The sequence below is a fragment of the Schistocerca serialis genome, chromosome 1 (assembly GCF_023864345.2).
Source record: "Schistocerca serialis cubense isolate TAMUIC-IGC-003099 chromosome 1, iqSchSeri2.2, whole genome shotgun sequence".
NCBI classification, from domain to species: domain Eukaryota; kingdom Metazoa; phylum Arthropoda; class Insecta; order Orthoptera; family Acrididae; genus Schistocerca; species Schistocerca serialis.
The window spans coordinates 715,358,781-715,381,285 of NC_064638.1; the positions used below are offsets into that span (position 1 = coordinate 715,358,781).

The 22,505-nt window shown below is 41.4% G+C and overlaps 1 protein-coding gene across 1 annotated transcript in view; it reads left to right on the plus strand.

Annotated features, from left to right (window-relative positions):
• Positions 1–22,505, plus strand: part of LOC126426960 (uncharacterized) — a 1,049,247-nt gene that overhangs the window by 595,364 nt on the left and 431,378 nt on the right. Inside the window, exon 5 of the mRNA XM_050089126.1 lies at positions 8,435–8,470. Coding sequence (XP_049945083.1) covers positions 8,435–8,470 — 36 coding nt within the window. The remainder of the gene's footprint in view (positions 1–8,434; positions 8,471–22,505) is intronic.

Consider the following 22,505-nt stretch of genomic DNA (forward strand, 5'->3'; position numbering starts at 1 on the left):
TTTACTCCTCCCTGTGCTAGCCTCTTCATCTCTGAATAACTGCCGGCCGATGTGGCCGAGCGGTTCTAGGCGCTTCAGTCTGGAACCGCGCGACCGCTACGATCGCAGGTTCGAATCCTGCCTCGGGCATGGATGTGTGTGATGTCCTTAGGTTAGTTAGGTTTAAGTAGTTCTAAGTTCTAGTGGACTGATGACCTCAGATGTTAAGTCCCGTAGTGCTCAGAGCCATTTGAAGCATCAGAATAACTACTGTAACCCTCTTGGATCTGCTTGCTGTCTCCCTCTACGATTTGTAACCCCCATGCTTCTTTCCCTTGATGTCTCAGAATGCGTCCTTTCAACCGATGACTTCTTCTAGTCATGCTGTGCCACAAATTTGTCTCCTCTGTTTCATTCAGTACCTCCTTACTAGTTACGCGATCTACCCATTTAATCTTCAGCATTCTTCTGTAGCACCACATTTCGAAAGCCTTTATTCTGTTCTTGTTTAAACCGTTTATCACACACGTTTCACTTCCATAAATCGATACACTTCAGACAGTACTTCCTAAGCCTTAAATCTATATTCGATGTTAACAGATTTCTCTTTTTCAGAAACATTTTTCTTGCCATTGACAGTCTACATTCTGTATCCTCTTTACATCTGCCATCATCAGTTATTTTGCTGCCCAAATATCAGAGCTCATCTACTTTTAGTGTTTCAATTCCTAATCTAATTCTCCCAGCATCGCCTAATTTAATTCGACTACATTCCACTACTCTTGTTATGCTTTTGTTGATGTTCATCTTATATCCTCCTATCAAGACTGTCCATTCAACTACAATTCCAAGTCCTGAGCTGTCTCAGAAAATTACAGTGTCATCGGCAAACCTCAAAAGTTTTTAATTCTTCTCCCTGAACTTTAACTCCTACTCCAAATTTTTCTTTGGTTTCTTTCACTGCTTGCTCAGTGATCCAATTGAACAACATAGGAGATTGGTTACAACCATGTCTCACTCCCTTCTGAACCACTGCTTCCCTTTTAAGCCCGTCAATTCTTATAACTGCTATATCGTTTCCGTATAAATTGTAAATAGCCTTTCACTCCCTGTATTTTTCCCCTGCTACCTTCAGAATTTCAAAGAGGGTATTCCAGTCAACGTTGCCAAAAACTTTCCCAAATTTACAAATGCTATAAACGTAGGTTTAGCTTTCCTTAACTTATCTCCTAAAAGACGACTTGGTACTCGGGTATTCCTACACTTCTACTAAATCCACACTGATCTTCCCCGAGATCGGCTTCTACCAGTTTTTCCATTCTTCTGTAAAGAATTCGTGTTAGTATTTTGCAAGCATAACATTTCGGTATATTCACACCGGTCAGGATCTGCTCTCTTTGGAATTGCAATTATTACATTCAATTTTAGGTCTGAGGGTATTTCGCTTGTCTCATATGTTGCGCGCCGGATCGAATAGTTTTGTCATGGCTGGCTCTCCCAAGGCTATCAGCAGTTTTGACAGAATGTCGCACACTCTAGGGTGTTTTTCACCTGGTCAGTTTGTACTATGACGCCGTGCTTCTTGCGGGCAACAGTATTTTATCTGATACGGTTGTCAAGTTGTTCTGGCAACATCATATCTCCCACCTTATCTTCATCTACGTCATCTTCCTTGCATAGATGCTTTACATACTACTTCAACCTTTCAGCTTTTCCATCGTTGCTTAGTACTGATTTTCCATCAGAGCTCTTGTCTAGGTCTATGTATAACACCAGATTAGCCGTAGTGATCAACATCGTGACGATTTGGTTGTTGCACGGGATCTAACATCAATAACTGGCTTTTGCTGATTGCGTCATTTCTGGAGAAACTTTTGGACTCTCTTCCTTACCGAATCGAGACCATTACGAAGGATAGAGGCTGTGTTACGTGTTGTTGCCCCGTAGTATGAAATTGTGGGTGAACAAAAAATTTTTTGAAGTTTTTTTCGCGGCAAGCACGGAGCCGTGGAAAGATAGACTCGAAAGCAGTGTCTCAATCGGAGTGTAAACTGGGGAATAAATCCAATGCTGCAAATAGTGAGGCACATCATTGGGGCGTTGCCTCACAGCACTTGAGCAGAGTGCGCGGAATGCCACCTCCGCAGGAGAGCACACTATAACGTCATTCTGACAGCAGCGCAAGTGCGCATCCACAACACCGAGACGTTGCAGAAAGCGCACAATTGCAGATCTGAAACCAACAGCTGGGACAACACGGTGTGGTATAGAGCGCTGACAAGTCTAGAAAATGGAGCCATATTCGCTCCTCACCACGGGTGGGTAACGCGATAGGCACGAGATAACCAGCGTTAATACTTGCACCTCGGAAGCTCATTCGCTCAGTCGTCATTAACCATTCATGAGTGTTCAGTCGATAAGACAGTCTTGTAAGTTCCATGTTCGTATACAACAGGTCACCCAGACAACCTGATACACTTCACTTAGGTGGATTGCCGTTGCTGCCACTCTTGCTGCCATTGATATTAACACTTCAGCGGCTTCGGCCAGGCCAACGGCCCACGGTTGGCCGGGGAGGGGGGAGGGCGTGGGCGCGAGCTGCCGACCTCACACCTTCTCCTTGCTGTACGTGAGAGCAGCTACGGGTGTCTTGACCGTCTCTTCTTGTGGCGTCAGGACATAATTCTGCGCGTCTCTACTACTTTCATCCCGTGCGGTGCTGTTGGCCGCCGCCCATGGCGGCAATCATGATAACCCCAAGAGCGCCTTGGGTGGAACGGGTCGCCAGGCTGTTAGCCTGGACGAACAGCGCCTGCAGATGTTTGGCTCGGCATCCCGGACGACACCGCCTCCGCCGAGTGTGCCGTCCCTGACCACACGCCAAGTGAAGTCTGTTGATGCGGGCGAGTCAGAAACTCCCAGCTACTCGCGCCGCCGGTCAACACCCGGAGAAGCTGTTCTGCATTTTATTAATCCTGACACTGTCTTACTGACGCCGCTCCGAACTTATTATTCTGCAATCTAAAAGCCCATTGGTGTCTGTTATGGATGACTTATTTTGTGTCCAGCGTGCTTATATTGTGATAATAGACAATAACTTCAGGAGGTTGTATACCGCCCTCCATCTTTGACGTAGTCCTGCAGCCAGGCTTGGAAACAGTCGTTTAGAGAGGTAGTACTTCACTCTACTTTCACCTGATGTGAGCCACAGGGAATTTGTAAATTTGCTGTAGAGAAGTAACCATTGACTGTGAAAAGTGCAAATTGCTTAGAGAAGGGTTTGATATTAAACTAATAATAAAGTATCGGAACTTAATAAAAACCCGAATGTTTGGAAAAAAATTTGGAAGTGGCAAGACGCGAACCACCTCCCCAACAGGCAAGTTCTTATTGTTCAGGGACGCTACTCACTACGCTTTTTGTTTCTTTTTTAATCTCATTTTGTTAGTTTTCGTTCGTTTTATCTGCTCGGGGCGGACGTCGCAAGACATCCGTTTCAGTTCGTATTAACTCAGTTTTTTTTATTACAGAGGCCAGGTAACCCTCTGACCGAACACGCTGAGTAACCATGCCGGCATGCTAAACCAACAACACACAACTTGCATCCAATTATAACGTGTTACTACATGCTGGAAACCTTAATCGTAGATATGTTACTAATTGAAATTTGATTATAACAAATTGTACCAAGAACAATGCGTTTTGGGTGGATCTTCAGTGTGTCGCTGCTTTCAAATAGTATACGCTCATAATGCGCAAGTTGCAATAATTCTTTTGCCACGAATATGACGTTTCTGGTTATTTTATTGGAACGGATCACACAGTTAATTACGGGTTTTCCAGTGATTCTTGATTTACTGATGCTCAGAATCGGCATATATACGTATAGGCTTGAAATGAATGCCAATATGGCGCCTCACAACTCTGTACTGAAGGGAGACTGCGTGCATGTGGCGTAGGTGGTGTCGTGCCATCTCATTGGTCAACGCTCAGACGCACGCTCAGAATATCTGACATGCTAGATATTGCTCTGCACTTTCGGAAAGAGTCCCGAAGTGCTATTCCGCGCTATGACATCAGTAACTCTGCACTCTCAACGCTCAGCGTTCGTGTGCCGACGGCTTTAGTGTGGAGATTGAGGGGAGATGTTACACATCACAGAATGCCCATGAACGTCATCGGCATGGCCTAGGCGTAATGGTATGGGCAGACATTACGCACAATGGCCGAACACCGCTGCATATAATTGCGCAAATTACCGCGACACATAGCAGTATTGCAGGGAGATCATTCTGGATCAGTCCGTCTGCTTACAGGTGCAACAGGTCCTGACTTCCTGTTTAAGGATGGCAATGCCCGCCCATACAGGACCGCTGAGGTGTCGGACACACTGGAAAGTGAAGATATTGAACGTGTGGAATGCCCTGCGTGCTGCCCACACATGAACCCCGTAGCGCATGCCCGGGATGCTCGTCGCAGACGTGTTTCTCAACGAACACGTCCTCCCCGAACCGTGCAAAACTGAAAACAGCCTTGTGAGAGGAGTGGGGCCAATATTCCCAAAGAACTTCTCAAAAGATTGGTAGCCAGCATGCATAAGAGGTGCATTAGTGCCCTAGGAGGGCATATTCATTACTCAGAGTCCGATATCGACCTTTCTGTTGGGAGTTTGACTTGTGTCCAACGTTATTTATATCTGTTATTCTGCTTTCCCATGTGGTGAAATCTGTACCACTTTTCGTTATAAATGTACCACTACACCTCTCTTACATATGTACCGTGTTTCATTTCGTTTATCATTGCCTGTGATTATTCCTGTCCGACAGTGTCTCAGTGGTCAAGCAGTGTAATTTATGCCACGACCGCAGTGAGTTCTACAATACTGTTGCTCATTTGGCACGGCGGTCCGGCTGCGAGTCTATACACCGTGACCCCGAGGAACCAGAACGACACGCATTTACATTTTGCCGTAGTCACCATCGCCAAACGTCTCATGGCTAATGGGTTGGACAGTTCTTTGGAAGAATGGTTCAGCCCTCATGAAGCCACAATAAGAGCTTGTTATAATCGTGCCAGTTCCACGGCTTGAGCGCTTCGACACCGGCCTTGCGTGGCCACAACGTTCACTAACCCTTTACTACACTCCAGACAACAAATCATTCTTCCAGTGAGTCGAATACTATTGTGTAAAATCAGAGTTTTTCCTTTTCGTTGGTCGTTCTCACAGATCCAACCTACGGCGCTTTGTATCATCAGTGCCACAGGCAGATATGATTTTCCAAAGAGCTCGTCATCTATCTTTGAGATGAACAATGTACGTCACATGTTGCAGTAATGATAAGTTACCAATAGCCAATACGGAAGTGATGGGTGTTTCATACATTCCGAAATAGATGAAAAAGCACGTAATACGTAGCAACTGAGGTAGTGTCCATAGTTCAGTAAAAAGGAAGAAATAATAGTGTTGAACACCCCTTCCATAACGAGATCTTTAGAAAAGGAGCACAATGTTGAATTTCTTTGTTACGGATGGGGAAGGAACCATTCCGACATATGCCTAGAGAGATTAAGGAAATCATGGAAAACCTAAATTTGGATGGCCAGAGGCGGATTTGAACCACTGTCCTCCTGAATTCGAGTCCAGTGTGCTGACCATTGCTCCCGAAGGTCATTCTTACTGCACACCAATGCCGTGTGTCCTTGCGTATGCGACGGAGTAACTGTTCAAAACTGTTACAGGCAGACGTGGGTCGGTGTTTTCAATTTTGGTGACTAAAGGTAAAAAAATTCAGAAAAGTTAGTGGTTTATTTGCACAGCCATACAGTGGCGCCTCCATAAACAACTTTTAACATTATTCAGATATAAACGTAGTCGTGTTCAACGGACTACTAAATAGCTCGCTTCCTCTTATGCAATGAAATGAAAGAGGAAGAAAATGAGAAAGTTGTTAAATACATAACAGCGATTAAAGATTGTTGTCTAACCCACAAGGGGAGGCCACGACGTTTGGAACGCGGATTTACTTCAAACTTCGTACATTCGTAGTACTGCATGAGGACAACAAAATGTGTAAGCAGTAGCGCGTACTTCTCAAGCGTTATTGATAAAATCGCAAGATAATTTCAGTCGTCAAATAGAGACCTGTGCGTGGTCATTTTTACCATGAAGCGGCGGCAGCCGAGTGTTTAGGGTCCAATCCCCGTGGTCACTGGATCGATTCCGTTCGTCTGTGTGTTTTTTTTTTTTTTATCTTCAACACACTCATTTTCTTTACTATTTATATTACAATTGATATAATGAGAAAAATACGTGTAATCGGATGAAATTTTATTAAATTTACAATGTTATTTCGTGGTCTACTAACTTTTATTATCACAAATAATATAATATTCATATCTATATTTATTCCCAGAATCGTACCTGACGTCTGTGCAGGGTATAAATGCACACATACATCACAAAAAATTGAAGATTTGTGTACATGTTTTATGTTTTGTAACCGAGCTGCGAGCTGTATTTTATGTGCGTTGCTGCCTTTATTTAGTAGTGTAATAAAGCTTGTTTCATCCAAGTTATTCTCGCCATATACATTAAGCCATAAAATTTTCCTAGAATTTTGTCGTGATGGAGAATATTGGCAAAGGCTTACGTGATACACCGAGTGGACAAAAATATGTAAACGCTGCGAGAGCAGCTCGCCTGAACATAAATGCCACGCTGTTGTAAACTTAAAGTGAAAAAAGTCAGGGATAGCGATATACACATATACAAAAGGCGGTAGTATCGCATACACAAGGTATAAAGCAGCAGTCCGTTGAAGGAGCTGTCATTTTTTTCTCAGGTGCTTCATGTGAAAAGTTTTCTGACGTGATTATGGCCGCACGACGGGAATTGACAGACATTGAACGCGGAATGGTACTTGCAGCTAGTCGTATGGGACATTCCATTTCGTAAATGGTTAGGGAATTCAATACTACGAGATCCACAGTGTCAAGAGCTTGCCGAGAACGCCAAATTTCAGGCATTACTTCTCACCAAGGGGAGGCAGTGGTCCACGGTTTTCACTTAACGACCGAGAGCAGCGGCGTTGGCGCAGAGTTGTCAGAGCTAACAGAAAAGCGACACTGCGCGAAATAAGTACAGAAATTAATGTGAGACGCATGACGAAAGTGTTCGTTTGGGCAGTGCGGCGAAATTTGTTAATGGGCCATTTATTGTGGCAGACGACCGACGCGAGTTTTTGCTAAAAGCCCTACATTGCCTGTAGCGCCTCTCCTGGGCTCGTGACCGTATCGATTGGACCATAGACTACTGGAAAACCGTGGCCTGGCCAGATGAGTCCCGATTCCAGTTTTTAAAAGCTGGTGGTAGAGTTCGAGTGCGGCACAGTTGTCGCGAAGCCAGGGACCCAAGTTGTCAACAAGGTATTGTGCAAAGTGATGGTGGCCCGATAATGGTGTGGGCTGTATTTACATGGAATGCAGTGGGTCCTCTGCTCCAACAGAGCTGATCATTCACTGGAAATTGTTGTAATGTTAAGCTGCTTGGAGACCATTTGCAGCCATTCATGGACTTCATGTTCCGAAACAACACTGGAATTTTAATGGAGTCAATGCGCTACGTCACCGGGTCACAGCTGTTCGCAACTGGTTTGAAGAACATGCTGGAGAATTCGAGCGAATGATTTGGCCAACCAGATTGCCCAACATGAAACTAACCGAGCATTAATAGTACATAACAGTAAAGATCAGTTCGTGCACAAAATCTTGCATCGGCAACACTTTCGCAATTATGGACGGCTATAGAGGCAGCATGGCTCAATATATCGGCAGGGGACTTCCAACAACTTGTTGAGTCCATGTCGCGTCGAGTTTCTGCACTACGCCGGGTCAAAAGACGTCCGCCACGATATTAGGAGGTATCCCATGACTTTGTCAGGTCAGTGTATTCTTGGTCCAGTTTTATGTACCTGGCTAAAGTTTCGAACCATGTATCATTGCAGTCCTATTAAATTAGTAGTACCGGTATTAGTACAGTTTCAAGAAGTTAGAGTGTAAAAAGTTACGATTTATGTCCGTTATGTGGCTAGCATTTTCATCGAAAAATTAAATACTTACAAATTTGAGGAATTCTTACAGCGAGACTAAAGATTTTTCCCTCTTACATGCACTAAATAATTTTTCAGATGTCATGTGACAAATACAACTCCAACATGAGTAACAACTATTTTCGTAAGTGGGCAGCACCATTTAACTCGAAAACAGTGATTTTTGTGTCCACCGCAAAATCCATTTCATTTAAACGAACCATTTGTACGAATTTTCCCCATCCACAATGTTGACTGTGTTTTGAACTTATATGTTTGTTTTATAATGAATTCCTAAGTTCCGTAGATTACGTCATTACCTTAGATAAACGCTTAATTTTTTCAAAGATTTTTTTCGTTATTTTCAGAGGGCAGACCATGTGTTTGGCAAGAACAGCAGGACGGTGAGTTGAATAAGACACACTTGGTATTGCTTTGCAAGTAACAGCTGTATATACTTGTAACTGCAGAAATCCTCACAAGCATAGTTATTTCGAGATTTTGAGGGCGATAAGAAACTTCCCACAAAGAGATTTTATAAATAATTTGTCATTTCTGAAACATGGCATATCTTCAGTGTGTGTAATGTGCTCTCTTAGAATTGGGTACCTTTCTTCCTAAGTGTTTGAAGCTACTAAATGCGATAAACAAAAAGAGCGTGCCCTCCATCTTCGATACTTACAGAGTAGTATTCAGTACACGCAATATTTGTTGCCTAAGTCATTTGCAAGAATGTTTACCATAAACCATCACTGATACAACTGGTTCGCAAAGCCCTGAAGATGAGCTGTAGTTATAGTATTGATTTCTGCAGTGAAGGTAGATTCTGATTGCAGGATTCTTTGAATGTAGCCTCTTAACTCTGAAAAAGTAGTAACATACCTCAAAATAAAATTTATCGAGTATCATGAAGGTATTCCACCACTGTAACTATACTGTTGTCCATGTAAGAGTACTACAGCCCTCTCCAATCTCGCAGACAGCTATAAATGGTATTGTACGTCTTGGGATACTGTCTGTATACGGACAAACGTTCTTAGACGCTCGTGCAGAACACTTGTAAATTAATATGTAAGCACTTCGTCGAGAAAGGCTTAGGATAAATTTCCGAATGCGTTAGCAGAAAATTATCTATTTGTTTACTATCGTGTCAGAAGTACGAAGTATACAACCAACAAAAGGAAATAGATCGGTCACATCAGTTTACACATTGGTTGATCATACATTGGCCACGACATTGGACATATCGAGTGGATTCGATATCGTCCTCATCATGTCTTTGGTGGTGCATGTGGCTGAAGATGAACACAGTAGTACGCAGTTATTAGTCTGCACAGCATCACGCCACCAGTAAACCGACCCCCGGGAAGACCCCACTTCTGCAGGTTGGTCTTGCATCTCATGGTACTAAGAGCGTAATCTGTTGAGAGCCTTCTATGTTGTCCACGATTCTGAATGACCAGGACGGAGCTCTTATTTCGGAACAACCCATTTCTCCAGATGTTGACGTTTGCAACGCCACTTCGAGATCCTTACTTGATGTAGTGCTCCTGTAAGAGCTTCAGTGGTTACCAAGAAGCTCGTTCTTGATTTTAGCCAAGTATGTGCTGGCTGACTACGTCCTGTATAAGTTCAGGAGGGACTATGCCAGGAAGACAGTGGCGTTTATCTACGGGTGTAGGTCTTAAACAACCGATGATAACAGGTCTCATTCCTGACATGCATATTCAGCACTGGAGTAACACAGCATGAAATTGAAATCTCGTTTTACTGTGTACCGGCACCTTCTGCCTTACATCCGGATGACGACAGGGAGCAAAACTTGGCGTTCAACGCTTACTGTCATCTGATGTGCAAAACCAATTTGAAGCTTGTTTCCGTGTCAGAAATCCTGTGTCTGTAGGAGACAGGCCGTTGTTCATCCATTCGGAAGCGAGCGAACGAGAGACGGCCAACTTGCCGGTGATGGGAACCGTTCCACAAAGTGGAATACTTGAGTCCGGATATTGGTTGTGTTATCGACGAGTGGCGCATCTGCTCTGCTGCAGGAACTGACCGCCTGAAGCCTTACGGAAAGTTAAATAAAAAATCCTCGACCTTGAGCAGACAGAATAATCTCCCTCCCCCCCCCCCCCCTCTCACTCTCTCTCTCTCTCTCACACACACACACACACACACACACACACACACACACACTCTCTCTCTCTCTCTCTCTCTCTCTCTCTCTCTCTCTCTCAGCGAAAGTGTGATTGCTGTGAGTAATTGTGAAACTTGGTTGAAATCACAAAAATCTGCATTTTAATTAATTCTTCGAAACATGACACGATACTTGCTTCACGACGTTTCTTTCATTATATACGTAGAGCTCGTCATAAATTACTATATAGGTAATGGGGTTGTATTAACATTGTGATAGAGCTACTAACTTTCTGCATTTTCTTTTAATCACATCATGTTCTTTCCTTCACAGATCCACAATAAATGTCCTTACTGTAGCATTTTCAGAACGATTACGATATTTGCTGACTACGTTGTCAAACATCTTCCTTTTTTCTCTTTGTTACTAATATCTTTAAGGACAAAGTGGTAACTCTACGAGAGTGTGGAAATGAAAAGAATCGATAACAATGGCGATTAAGGCTTGTTCAGACATTCGCGTCAACTAAAGTTGGGAAAGAAACCTAATAGCTAAATTAGGAATGCAGAAAGAATGGCGCTGGAAATTGTGGCATGTTGCCCTCCTGAATCAGTGGAGGTGCTTGCTGCAACTAAACAACATTGCGTGGACATGACAAAAATTTTACCGAAATATTAATTAGATTTCATGTGTATGACATCTAGATGAAGGTAGATAAAAAGTACAGATATTAAAGAATCCTGTGTAACCTCAAACATTGAATGCCTGAGATACGAGACCTAGGCCAACATTTACAGAATCGTTTTGATTCTTAAATGTATGCAGAAAAATTGTTGGACGTGTCATTACATCAAAATAAATCGCTCTTCTTTGGTTAGAAGGGTGTAAGTAAAATTGTTCAATAGGAGCCACTTACATACTTTTGCCCGAAGATAATTTACATTTTTACACTTTAAACCTACATGCGAAAGAAGCGTCATCGTGGTTAACGTATCCTCAGTAGGATTATACACGTTTCCTCGAATAAAGTTGTGACTGTTCCGTGAGAGGGTCATGCTATCTCATCTTTTTTCCAATTTGGGGAGGATGCGAAGAAGAGCGAAATACAGGGTTAGTAATTACTGCCAGGGTTTCAGAAAACGACTACGTGAAAATTATAGGACATGCAAAAAATAGGTAGGCCTATACATCAGTGGATAGAGCACCTCTCCAAGTCTTAACTCAGGTCACAGGTGATGAATATGGGTCCTATTTGTGTCAAAGAAATCTTTAATTCTGCAGTCAAATTCTTGTCATACACATGCCGACGCGACACGGTCGACAACAGCGACCGCATTAATTATCCTTCCTTGCAACTCCTCCGAATTAAGTGGCAGTGGAGAAAGGAACGCACAATCTTTGACTTCACTCCACGTGATGTCTTGTTATGGGGTTAAGCCAAGTGACTGTGATGCCACTGAAGAAGAGGTAGCTAATAATGGGAAGCACCCCCAATCCAACGCTGAGATACTTCGCCATTGGGATGAAACGAACGTCTGAAAATAAGTGTGGTCGAACACTGTGTTGTTGAAAAATGAAGTCTCCACTGGCTTGTTGTAATAGTTGTTCAAATCGTTGCTGCAGCCAGTTCATGTACACGAAACCAGTTAAAGTTCTCTCAGCAAAGAGAAATTGTCCATAAACTTCTGGGGGGGAAAGCACAAAATACGTTAATTTTACGTGAATTACGGACGTGTTACACTGTCTCGTGTGGATGTTCTATTCCCCAAACACGAAAGTTATGACGATTCATGTTTCCAGGCACAAAGCCTTACTTCGTCACTGAAAATGAATTTCCGTTAAAAACAGTCTTCTTCCAGTAGCCGCTGTTATTACGAAAGTCAGAACGAAGCTTGTTATCCAAAGTAGCCAACGCACTCAACAACTGACGGTAAGATTTTACAATTAGACGTGTGCGTAGAATGTACCATGCAATTGTCGTGGCAGTGTCTGGATTCATTATACGACATGTACTCATACGCCTGCTTCTAGTAGCGTACTCTGCAGCTATGCCATGGGGCGTATTATGTATTGAAACCTATCAATTGACATCATCATTCACTCAGTCGTGTTCTGAAACCCAAGAGGTAGTTATCCGTAACCAAGTATATAATATCGACGGCTCTAAAGACGTAAAGCTAATAGCAATAAATTGGAGTATTATTAGTTACCAGCTTGTACAGTGTTCACAGAAAAGCATGTAGCAGTGATCAATGTATAGCACTTAAAAACTGTAAGTTCTCTTACTATATTTACGTGTCAAACACTGGTCATTGCTAAATTATTGTCTGTATATGCTTGGAACTAATTGTGCAAACAAGGTCTCCACAAAACGTTAAAATACGCATGACAACAAAGGTCTTGAACATCAAAGTACAACTCAAAATAACTAGCATTAAATAAAAGAGATATATACAAGTCGCGCGGGATTAGCCGAGCGGTCTAGGCCGCTGTAGTCATGGACTGTGCGGCTAATCCCGGCGGAGGTTCGAGTTCTCCCTCGGGCATGGGTGCGTGTGTTTGTCCTTAGGATAATTTAGGTTAAGTAGTGTGTACAGTTAGGGACTGATGACCTTAGCAGTTAAGTCCCATAAGATTAAAAAAAAAAAAAAAAAAAAAAAGAAAATAAAAGATATATATATATATATATATATATATATATATATATATATAAACGTGCCTTAGCTAACACAGTGTTTTTAGAGTGGTTTAAGGGGCCGGTTAATTCATAGTAGTTGCATTACATTCAAAAATTATAATTTTTTGAGCACACGGAACCAACTAAGCAAAATATGTACATACCGTGCCAGGGTCAGCACGGCATGCGTCAAAGCGGTGTACAGCCGCAATGTTTAATTCTGACCGAGAAAGTGTGTGGCGGTTAGTTTCATGGTTCTCTTGAAGTGTACGTGTAGGCCCTGTCTAGTTTTGAGCTTTAAGCCCCCCGCCACCGAAGGTTTTGAAGGTTTGTCCGAGCCAACTTCGTGTGTAGCAGTTAAGAATGCTCTCCTTTTACATATCTCTGGTATCTTATTTCGTCTCTGAAGAAGTTAAAACGTTGTATAAGCATGTGATAGCAAGTCACCATTCAACAATCGACACATATCCAACGCGGTTGGAACTGGGAAGCACCCGTAACGAAATTACACACTTGCGAGGCACTACACCGCCATAAACTGTTTCAGGTTCGGTATTACGACCTACTTTTTTTGAGACGCATATATGGAAAACTAAATAGTGCAGCCAAGAATGTCTTGAAAAAATGGAAATCTTACAGCAAGGTATGCAATCCGGTAAGCTGTCTCCATCATTTAGCGGTTCAAAAGCTCAAATACTCTTGCATCTGAACTCAACGGGTGTAAATAAAATCTTGTATCTGTTTATAATAGCTGCAAGGACTGGAATTATTACATTTCAAGTAGTTAACTACTTTCGCATTGACGACCAAGATACAAAAACGAGTTGAAAGACGCGGCTCTGTTTCGCTCTAACAGCCCGCCGTAAACGGTGCAGTGAAACGATTTTCTCACGAAAACGTGTAAAAATTCCACATTACCTCGTAGAGCGATCGTAAATCAAAGATATACGGAGAGGCGAACTTTATTGTTGCCATTAAAAGTTATTTACGAGGTAGGTAAGATGGGGTGGGATCCATAGCGAAGGGATTTATAAATGACTGCTTGGTATAGGCGCCGGGTTCGTAATTGGAGTTTGTCTCAGGCGTTGTTAAGGTGTATCGCCGAAATTTAATATCTCCCCTAAGTGAAAGGCAGGCTTGATTAATGATTGCTTCTTCCGACTCAAGATCTTTTAATATCCGAATTTATTGACTGCTTCGTAATTACGCCGTGCCGGTTAATGTCTTCATCGCAGTGAGTGCTCTACATTGTTTACTCCATTTCCTGATCGAAACATTTAAGCTAGAGGCTTTTTTTAAATCCGTAGAACTGTAGGGAATCCTGTATGATTAGTATCTGTGAACACAATCGAACTAAGTGGGAAGATGTTACTGAAGTTCGAAAAAATGCTCCCAGGAATGCACAAAAATCATCTTACGCGCCGTAGAACTACATATATTTTAATCAGTATTGACACATTTCTTTCCGACATTTACTTACAGTACAGAAAGTTTCACGTTACTTCAGATAACATATTTGAGACAATGAGGGGACCATAACACATGATTTCCCGTCTGAGAATAATAGAGCACTGGCATCGTTCCTTGTCCAAAACAGTTTGAATTCTCTTCTTTAGAGCTACGAAAATAGGTTCGTGTTATAATAGTTGCTAGACGAAACAAGTGCCAAGCTAATCTCGTGAAATAACTCCACTTTGGGATGCCAAAATTAGGGGAAAAGAACAACTGAAGCTGGGAGTGGAAAATTAATGTAGTATATGAAGAAATAAAGGGAGAAATAGTCCCACTTCGCCAAATTAATATAGTGCCCCTTCGAAGACGCTAGCAAGGACACAGTTTTCGCAATTAGATAATTAATAAATATGCTTATTGCATCCTTCATTCAGTTAACTTCTATCTCCTGTATCCTTTCGTATTAGCTATAACACGTCTTTAGTCAATACATATAATGAGTGAAAGCGTGATTTGCCAACTTGTGCCTTTAAAACTTTGGAAGCCACAGCCGCAACCCGATGGAGGTTGTACGGTACGGGAACTTTGCGTCCCCCAACCATGAGAAAGGAGATATAGTTGTCGAAAAGAGGGCGTCGCACCAGTGAATCTCTTGTGGGAAGTCTGTGAAGCAGCCGGAAATCAAGTTTGTTCTAGAAGGTTCGAAAAGATCCGAGAATGTTCCATCATCCTGTTATACCAGGAATGCGTCCCCACTCAGAAGTGTACGTATAGACGATGACGAGTCGCATGCGTCAGTATACTTTCGGAAATCGGTTAGAACGGATCGAGAAAAAGTGGAAAAGTGAATTGTTTAAGATAGTTAAGAACGTATTCAGTGGAATTATAGTGTGTTATTACTAAATAACGAGGAGGAGGAGGAGATCATGCCAGTGATGAATTAAAAGGAAGAAAAGAGAAAGAACAGCGAAGAAATGGAACAGATTAGAAGCAAGAAGCACGTTTAGCTTCACGACGGCAGTTAATGAATTGATTGGGAAAAAATTTAAAAGGTGAACAACGGGATGAAATTAGACGAGAGGATCGAGTGAGACACTGAGCAAAATGGCTCTGAGCACTATGCGACTTACCTGCTGAGGTCGTCAGTCCCCTAGAACTTAGAACTACTTAAACCTAACTAACCTAAGGACATCACACACATCCATGCCCGAGGCAGGATTCGAACCTGCGACCGTAGCGGTCGCTCGGCTCCAGACTGTAGCGCCCAAAACCGCACGGCCACGCCGGCCTGCGACACTGAGCAAGCAGACGTAGAGAAGCTACAGAAGATGTAAGATTACGAAACCAACTAAGTAGAGCTATAAGTTCGTGAACACAACTACCGCAAGCGCGTGAACAGAACAGTGTACGAGAAGTGCAGATTAAAGTTTAACAGGTGAAGCATTCCGTTATAATCCCTTTAAAAAGACTACAACAAACACATACACGTTATCATTGGCAAAATGGATCAAGTGCCTCATGTCTGCTATGCCAAGAAATTCAGTAGAGAAACGCAGGAATTTGTTGCACGAGTGAAAAAATTGGATTAGCACGATTGGAAGTGCCTTCACCAGAATTATTTCGTTACATGACTGGAAAACCTCTGAAATCAAAACATTTTCTTTCAGAAGACATTTGGTGCTACTTTCATGGACAGTGATGAATATCAGTTTACTCGTGTGTTTTCGATAAGAGAACAAATCTGTCGGAGAGTGAGATCATTATTACCGTTGCAAACGAATCTTGAGAATTTTTACAATTGTATTTCATTGGCGACGAACAAATGAAAGTCGACCAATGTTGCGCCAATATAAGTGAATGGAGACGGAAAGTCACTGAAGAATTGCAGAAGATTTTAAATGAGTGGTTGGTGTTGAAGCTCTTTTTCGTTGTTTGCTGTAACAATACACATGATTTTGGATGGGATCCGCCTCTAGCAAAACACATTTTTGGTTTTTATCTCAAACATTTTTCACTGCAGTTGCAGCATCGTCAGTGGGCTTTTATTTTTTGGCTGTTAAAGATAAAGAATGTTCTTTATTGTTTGTATATATGTAAATATTATTTTTTAAATCGTAATTACAGATTTTTCGAGAAAACACGCTAGTTTATGAGTTCATACCCTTCTACCACATGGTGTGGTTTTCCTGATGTTTTATGTTTCTACATTGACAGTTTTATTTGACAGTTTATCTGCAACCATACACAACTTAATGTAGACAAGTTATTAAAGCAACAATTACGATTTGGAAGCTGTTATGGCTATGCCTGAAATTAATTAATTCTATATGGAAGGTTGTGTGTGTGTGGGGGGGGGGGGGGGGGGCGGCAGCTCTCATTTTTGAGGGTAAACAAGTAATAAATGAATACACAGCTCTCTCTCCAGTGGAACTCTGTTCTCTTCCCTCAAAGAAGAGAGAGAGAGAGAGAGAGAGAGAGAGAGAGAAAAGGAAAAATCCTCAAACGTTCTCTCTCTCTCTCTCTCTCCCCTACCCCCCCCCCCCCCCCCCTCCCGTTTTCACACAACCTTCCATATAGAATTAATTAATTCCAGGCATAGCCATAACAGCTTCCAAATCGTAAGTTTTGCTTAAATAACTTGTCAACATTAAGTTGACAAGTTAACATTATATTGGTTTGCAGATGACAAACTGTAAAAGAAAACAGTCTCTGTAAAAACATAATACATCAGGAAAACCACACGATGTGGTACAAAGGTATGAATTCGTAATTTTGTGTGTTTTCTTCAAAAAATCTGTAATTGCGATTTTAAAAACTAATATTTACATGTATAGAAACAGTAAAGAACATTCTTTAACAACCAAAATATAAAAGCCCACTAATAGTGCTGCAAATGCAATGAAACATTTTTGGGATAAAAAACAAAATTGTGTTATGCTGCCCATAAACATATGTAATAATCAATTGGTTCAAGTATTCATAACAGGATCAACAGGCATCCGATGATTGTAAAGTTGCGATTCGAGCTAACAAAAGACCGGTTAGAGAACACTGCGCCTCAAGTTATTGAAATTGCGTTGTAATTGTGGATAGTGAGTACAAAACCCATGGTATAAATATTCACGAAGAAGAGGAGGACTACAACGTAAAGCAGAAGCACATCGATTCTGGAATATTTTGTGAAAGCAGATGGCCATAAAGAGTAAGCGAAGCAGGGCTTTCTCAGCTAGTTTTAAAATAAATGGAAAGAGAGTGTTATTGCGATATATTTACTACCGTCTAACTTCACCGTTTCTTTACAGCGATCATCGGATCATAGTAGTTGCAGAGCAGACTGTTTGTTTCAGGTTCTTGGTAAACAGTTCGTGAGTAATGAGTCACGTGAATATAGTTAGCGTTATGGAAAAGTGTGGCATTTGACGGTAACAAGTTTCAGTGTAATGTAATGTTGACACCCTTGCTCTTAATTTTACCGAAGGTAATTTCGACTTTCTCATATGTTTAATTTCTCGTTCTGACGTCCATTTCTTATCGGTTTCTTCATAATCTTTCCTTCAGCCCGTTAGCCTTGATTTCCCTGCACTACTTATTTCATCCTTAACAGAGTTTATATTGCTGTATCCCTGTTCTCCCTGAACAGCTTCGTACTTTTCTCTTTGTCGATAAAGTGAAGTATTTTTTTCTGCTTCTCTTGGTTTCTTCGCGTCTACCTTCCTTGTATCTATACTTGTCAGTCCAGCTTCTGTGATGGCAAATTTTATAAAGGATGATACCGTTATGCTGTTACAAACTTTCAGGCGTGATAGAGAAGGGTAAATGTATCTGTTTAAGGTAAGGCTCCTGGTACGGAAACGTCCGAGTCGGGAGTTAAAAGCGAAAATCGTTCTGATATCTCTGACAGGTGGAACGCATGTACCGGTACTGTTGATTCGAAGACTGTAAAGTACGCAGTTTTCACAGGTGGTGGTATGGACCATTACGAGATAGAATAAATATGGTCTCTAAAGTGCATACCGTAAGTGCTATGGGAACTTGTTCGGTTGAAGATGTTTGTTTTACAGTAGCGAAGCTGAACAAGTAATGACGGCTCTTAAGGTAGGAATTTTAGAGCCCTTGTTAACTGAACATTTTTTCGTGTTTTGGTCCGTACTACCACCTCTGAGTGACATGATTATGATGATGATGATTGGTTTGTGGGGCGCTCAACTGCGCGATCATCAGGGCCCGTACAAAGCCCCAATTTTTACACAGTCCAATGTAGCCAGTGTCATGAATGATGATGATGATGATGATGATGATGATTATGATGATGACCATACAAACACCCAGTCCCCGGGCAGAGAAAATCCCCAACCCGGACGGGAATCGGACCCGGGATCCCTTGATCCACAGACAGCAACGCTAGCCACTAGATCACGAGCTGCGGACCACCCACTCTGAGTTTCCTACCCACAATCTTAGAAGCGGCAGTACCGATACTTGTAATCAATAGTCAGAGGCATCAGAACGATTTTGGCTAGTAAATTTAGAGTCGGTCGTTTCCGGATTAGGGTCCCTTAACTCAGATTCATACATTTACCTTTCTTCTTCATCGCTGGATGTTTGCAAAATTGTCACGGAATCGCCCTGTAGATGTCCATTCCCCTTCAACTGAACTGCATTTTGTAGTTATCACTATCGGACTATCATCAGCCTTAGAGAACTTCAAATGAAACTCTTCATTCCACAGTACTTCATTGTCCAACTTCTTTCCACATTTATTCTTCCGCCTGATTATCCAGCCTATTCATCATCATTACTAAATTGTGGTCTGAGGATGTATCTGCTCCTGGGATTCTCTGCATGACCATGGTGTAATCCAGCTGTAATTTGTTATGTCTCCAGGGCTTTTCCAAGTACTCATATACCTCCTCTTTTTGCGATTTTTGAGCAGTGTATTTGCTATTATTAGATGTGATTTATTGCAGCACTCAAGTAGTTTTTCACGTCTCTCATCCCTACTACCTAGCCCATATTCTCCCGTAACTTTCTTTCCCTTCCTCTAGTATCGCGTTCCAAGGCCTATCGCTGGCTGTTCACAGTAACTCATTTCTCGCCCTACTTCCCTGTTCATAACGAATCTTTCTTCCACTACATCATTTTCTGGTACTGGTGATACCCTATTTAGGAAAAAGAAACCAGTATCTTCTTTCCATTTCACTTCAGCCGTCTCTCAGTATTCAGTCTTGGCATTTCACTTTTCAGATTTTCTAGCTCCTGCACAACTCTCACACGTCTGTCACTACATACTCCGAATCGGAGAAACTGCCATTTTGTTGGTTATTCAGTCTGTATCTCCTTTATTTCATGGTTGACCCCCCTACCCCTTGGCGGCCCTCTTCCGGAGATCCGAATGGGAAACTATTCTTGAGTATTTCGCCAGTGGAGAACATGAAAGCTTATCAAGAAAGGCCACATGACCCGTGGAAACACATCGTGTGCCTATAACGCAGTGATTTAGTAACATATGCATTCCCTCCGGTGTGGATTTTTGTGTTTTTTGAACGTAAATGAGAAATTAAAATTTTACCGAAAAAAGCACACTTCAAATTGCCAGAAGAAAAGAAATAATGTAGTTACGTAAATTAGGGAGAAGACATTGGACTTTCCATTGTTCTTGTGGCATAAAATGATTGAGAGAGTTTTGCTACAGCCCCAAAGTCGTCGTTGGAAAGTAGCAGATTTGGTGACAAAAGAGTGTGTTATTGTTATTTATTGTCTATGCAAAGATATAGATATAATAATAATAATAATAATTCCCGTGGAGGCCCGGGAAAAGAATAGGCCTCCGGTATGTTCTGCCAGTCGTAAAAGGCGACGAAAAGAACAAACCACTAATAGGGCTAACCCCCCTTTCAGTGTGATTAGTTGGTTCAGGACAGAACTAAAGAAGCCTCGGACAAGCGCCGTCATGGTCGGGGACGACGCTTGAACCCTATGCCCGCCCACAATGGTAACGACACTGCTAGCCAACTGGAAAATGATTCAAATCCAAATAGAGGTGTTTTGCAGGATATGCTTCCTGCAACCACCCTAGAAGGAAAACAAAGACAGAGGATGAGATGGTCAGATGAAGTTAACCGACGCCTCATGTTCTGTTATTACCAAGCAGCAAACCTAGGAACCAACACAACTGGATACAGATCACAAGTATACACAACATTCTTACCAGATACCCAGAATTAAAATTTTTAACAGAACAACGACTAGCTGATCAGATCCGTGTAATAATAAAAAATAACAGGATACCCCAGTCAGAATTAGAAAACATCAAACAACAAGTACAACAAATACTGGAACAAAATAATGTGCAATGAGAAGGAGAAGAAAATACAGTAATGGACTCAAACATCCCAGAGCAAACAAACAAAGAACAACACGCATCAATTAAACAATCAGAGGAAAACGAAATCTTAAGACAGCCACCAGAACAAGCACAAATAGAACACGAACTGACACACATGTTAGATATAGAAGAAAAATTTCAGCTGACGTATGTAGAATACAAAGACACAAATACAGACATTAGACCATTCTTGCATAGACCGCCAAATAACCCACAAGTCGAAACAACAATAAAAACTATCAAAGAAAAACTGAGAAAAGACATCGGACAGCTAACACAATTTATAAGAAATGAAATGTCAGAAAAAAAACGAAAAAGGTTAGGTAAAATCTCACAACAAGAAGTGATAGAGCAATTAGATGAAAAGAAGCAGAAATTACAAGCATTGGCCAAACGACTTAGAAGATACAAAAAAAGTGAAAATGGAAGGAAACAAAACCAAACATTCAACACAAACCAAAAGAAATTTTACCAGACAATAGATAACACACACATTAAAATAGACAATCCACCAATCATAACAGACATGGAACACTTCTGGAGCAACATATGGTCAAACCCGGTACAACATAACAGGCATGCACGGTGGATACAAGCAGAAACAGACACATACAAGATGATACCACAAATGCCTGAAGTGATAATTTTGCAACATGAAGTCACCCAAACAATTAATACTACTCACAATTGGAAAGCCCCTGGAAATGATAAAATAGCAAATTTCTGGCCAAAGAAATTCACCTCAACACATTCACATCTAACTAAATTATTTAACAGTTACCTTGCAGACCCATACACATTCCCTGATACACTTACACATGGAATAACTTATCTGAAACCTAAAGATCAAGCAGACACAGCAAACCCAGCTAAATATCGCCCCATAACATGCCTACCAACAATATACAAAATATTAACTTCAGTCATTACACAGAAATTAATGACACATACAACACAGAACAAAATTGTAAATGAAGAACAAAAAGGCTGTTGCAAAGGAGCACGAGGATGTAAAGAGCAACTGATAATAGATGCAGAGATGACATATCAAGCTAAAACTAAACAAAGGTCGCTACACTGCGCATACATTTATTACCAAAAAGCTTTTGATAGTGTACCCCGCTCATGGTTACTACAAATATTGGAAATATACAAAGTAGATCCTAAATTGATACAGTTCCTAAACATAGTAATGAAAAATTGGAAAACCACACTTAATATCCAAACAAATTCAAATAATATCACATCACAGCCAATACAGATTAAGCGTGGAATATACCAAGGAGACTCATTAAGTCCTTTCTGGTTCTGCCTTGCTCTGAACCCACTATCCAACATGCTAAATAATACAAATTATGGATACAATATTACTGGAACACACCCACACAAAATCACACATCTGCTGTACATGGATGGCAGCAACAAATCAACAACTCAACCAATTACTAAAGATAACAGAAGTATTCAGCAATGATATAAATATGGCTTTTGGAACAGACAAATGTAAGAAAAATAGCATAGTCAAGGGAAAACTCACTAAACAGGAAGATTACATATTTGATAACCACAGCGACTGCATAGAAGCGATGGAAAAAACAGATGCCTATAAATATCTAGGCTACAGACAAAAAATAGGAATAGATAATACGAATATTAAAGAAGAACTAAAAGAAAAATACAGAAAGAGACTAACAAAAATACTGAAAACAGAATTGACAGCAAGAAACAAGACAAAAGCTATAAATACTTATGCTATACCAATATTGACCTACTCATTTGCAGTAGTGA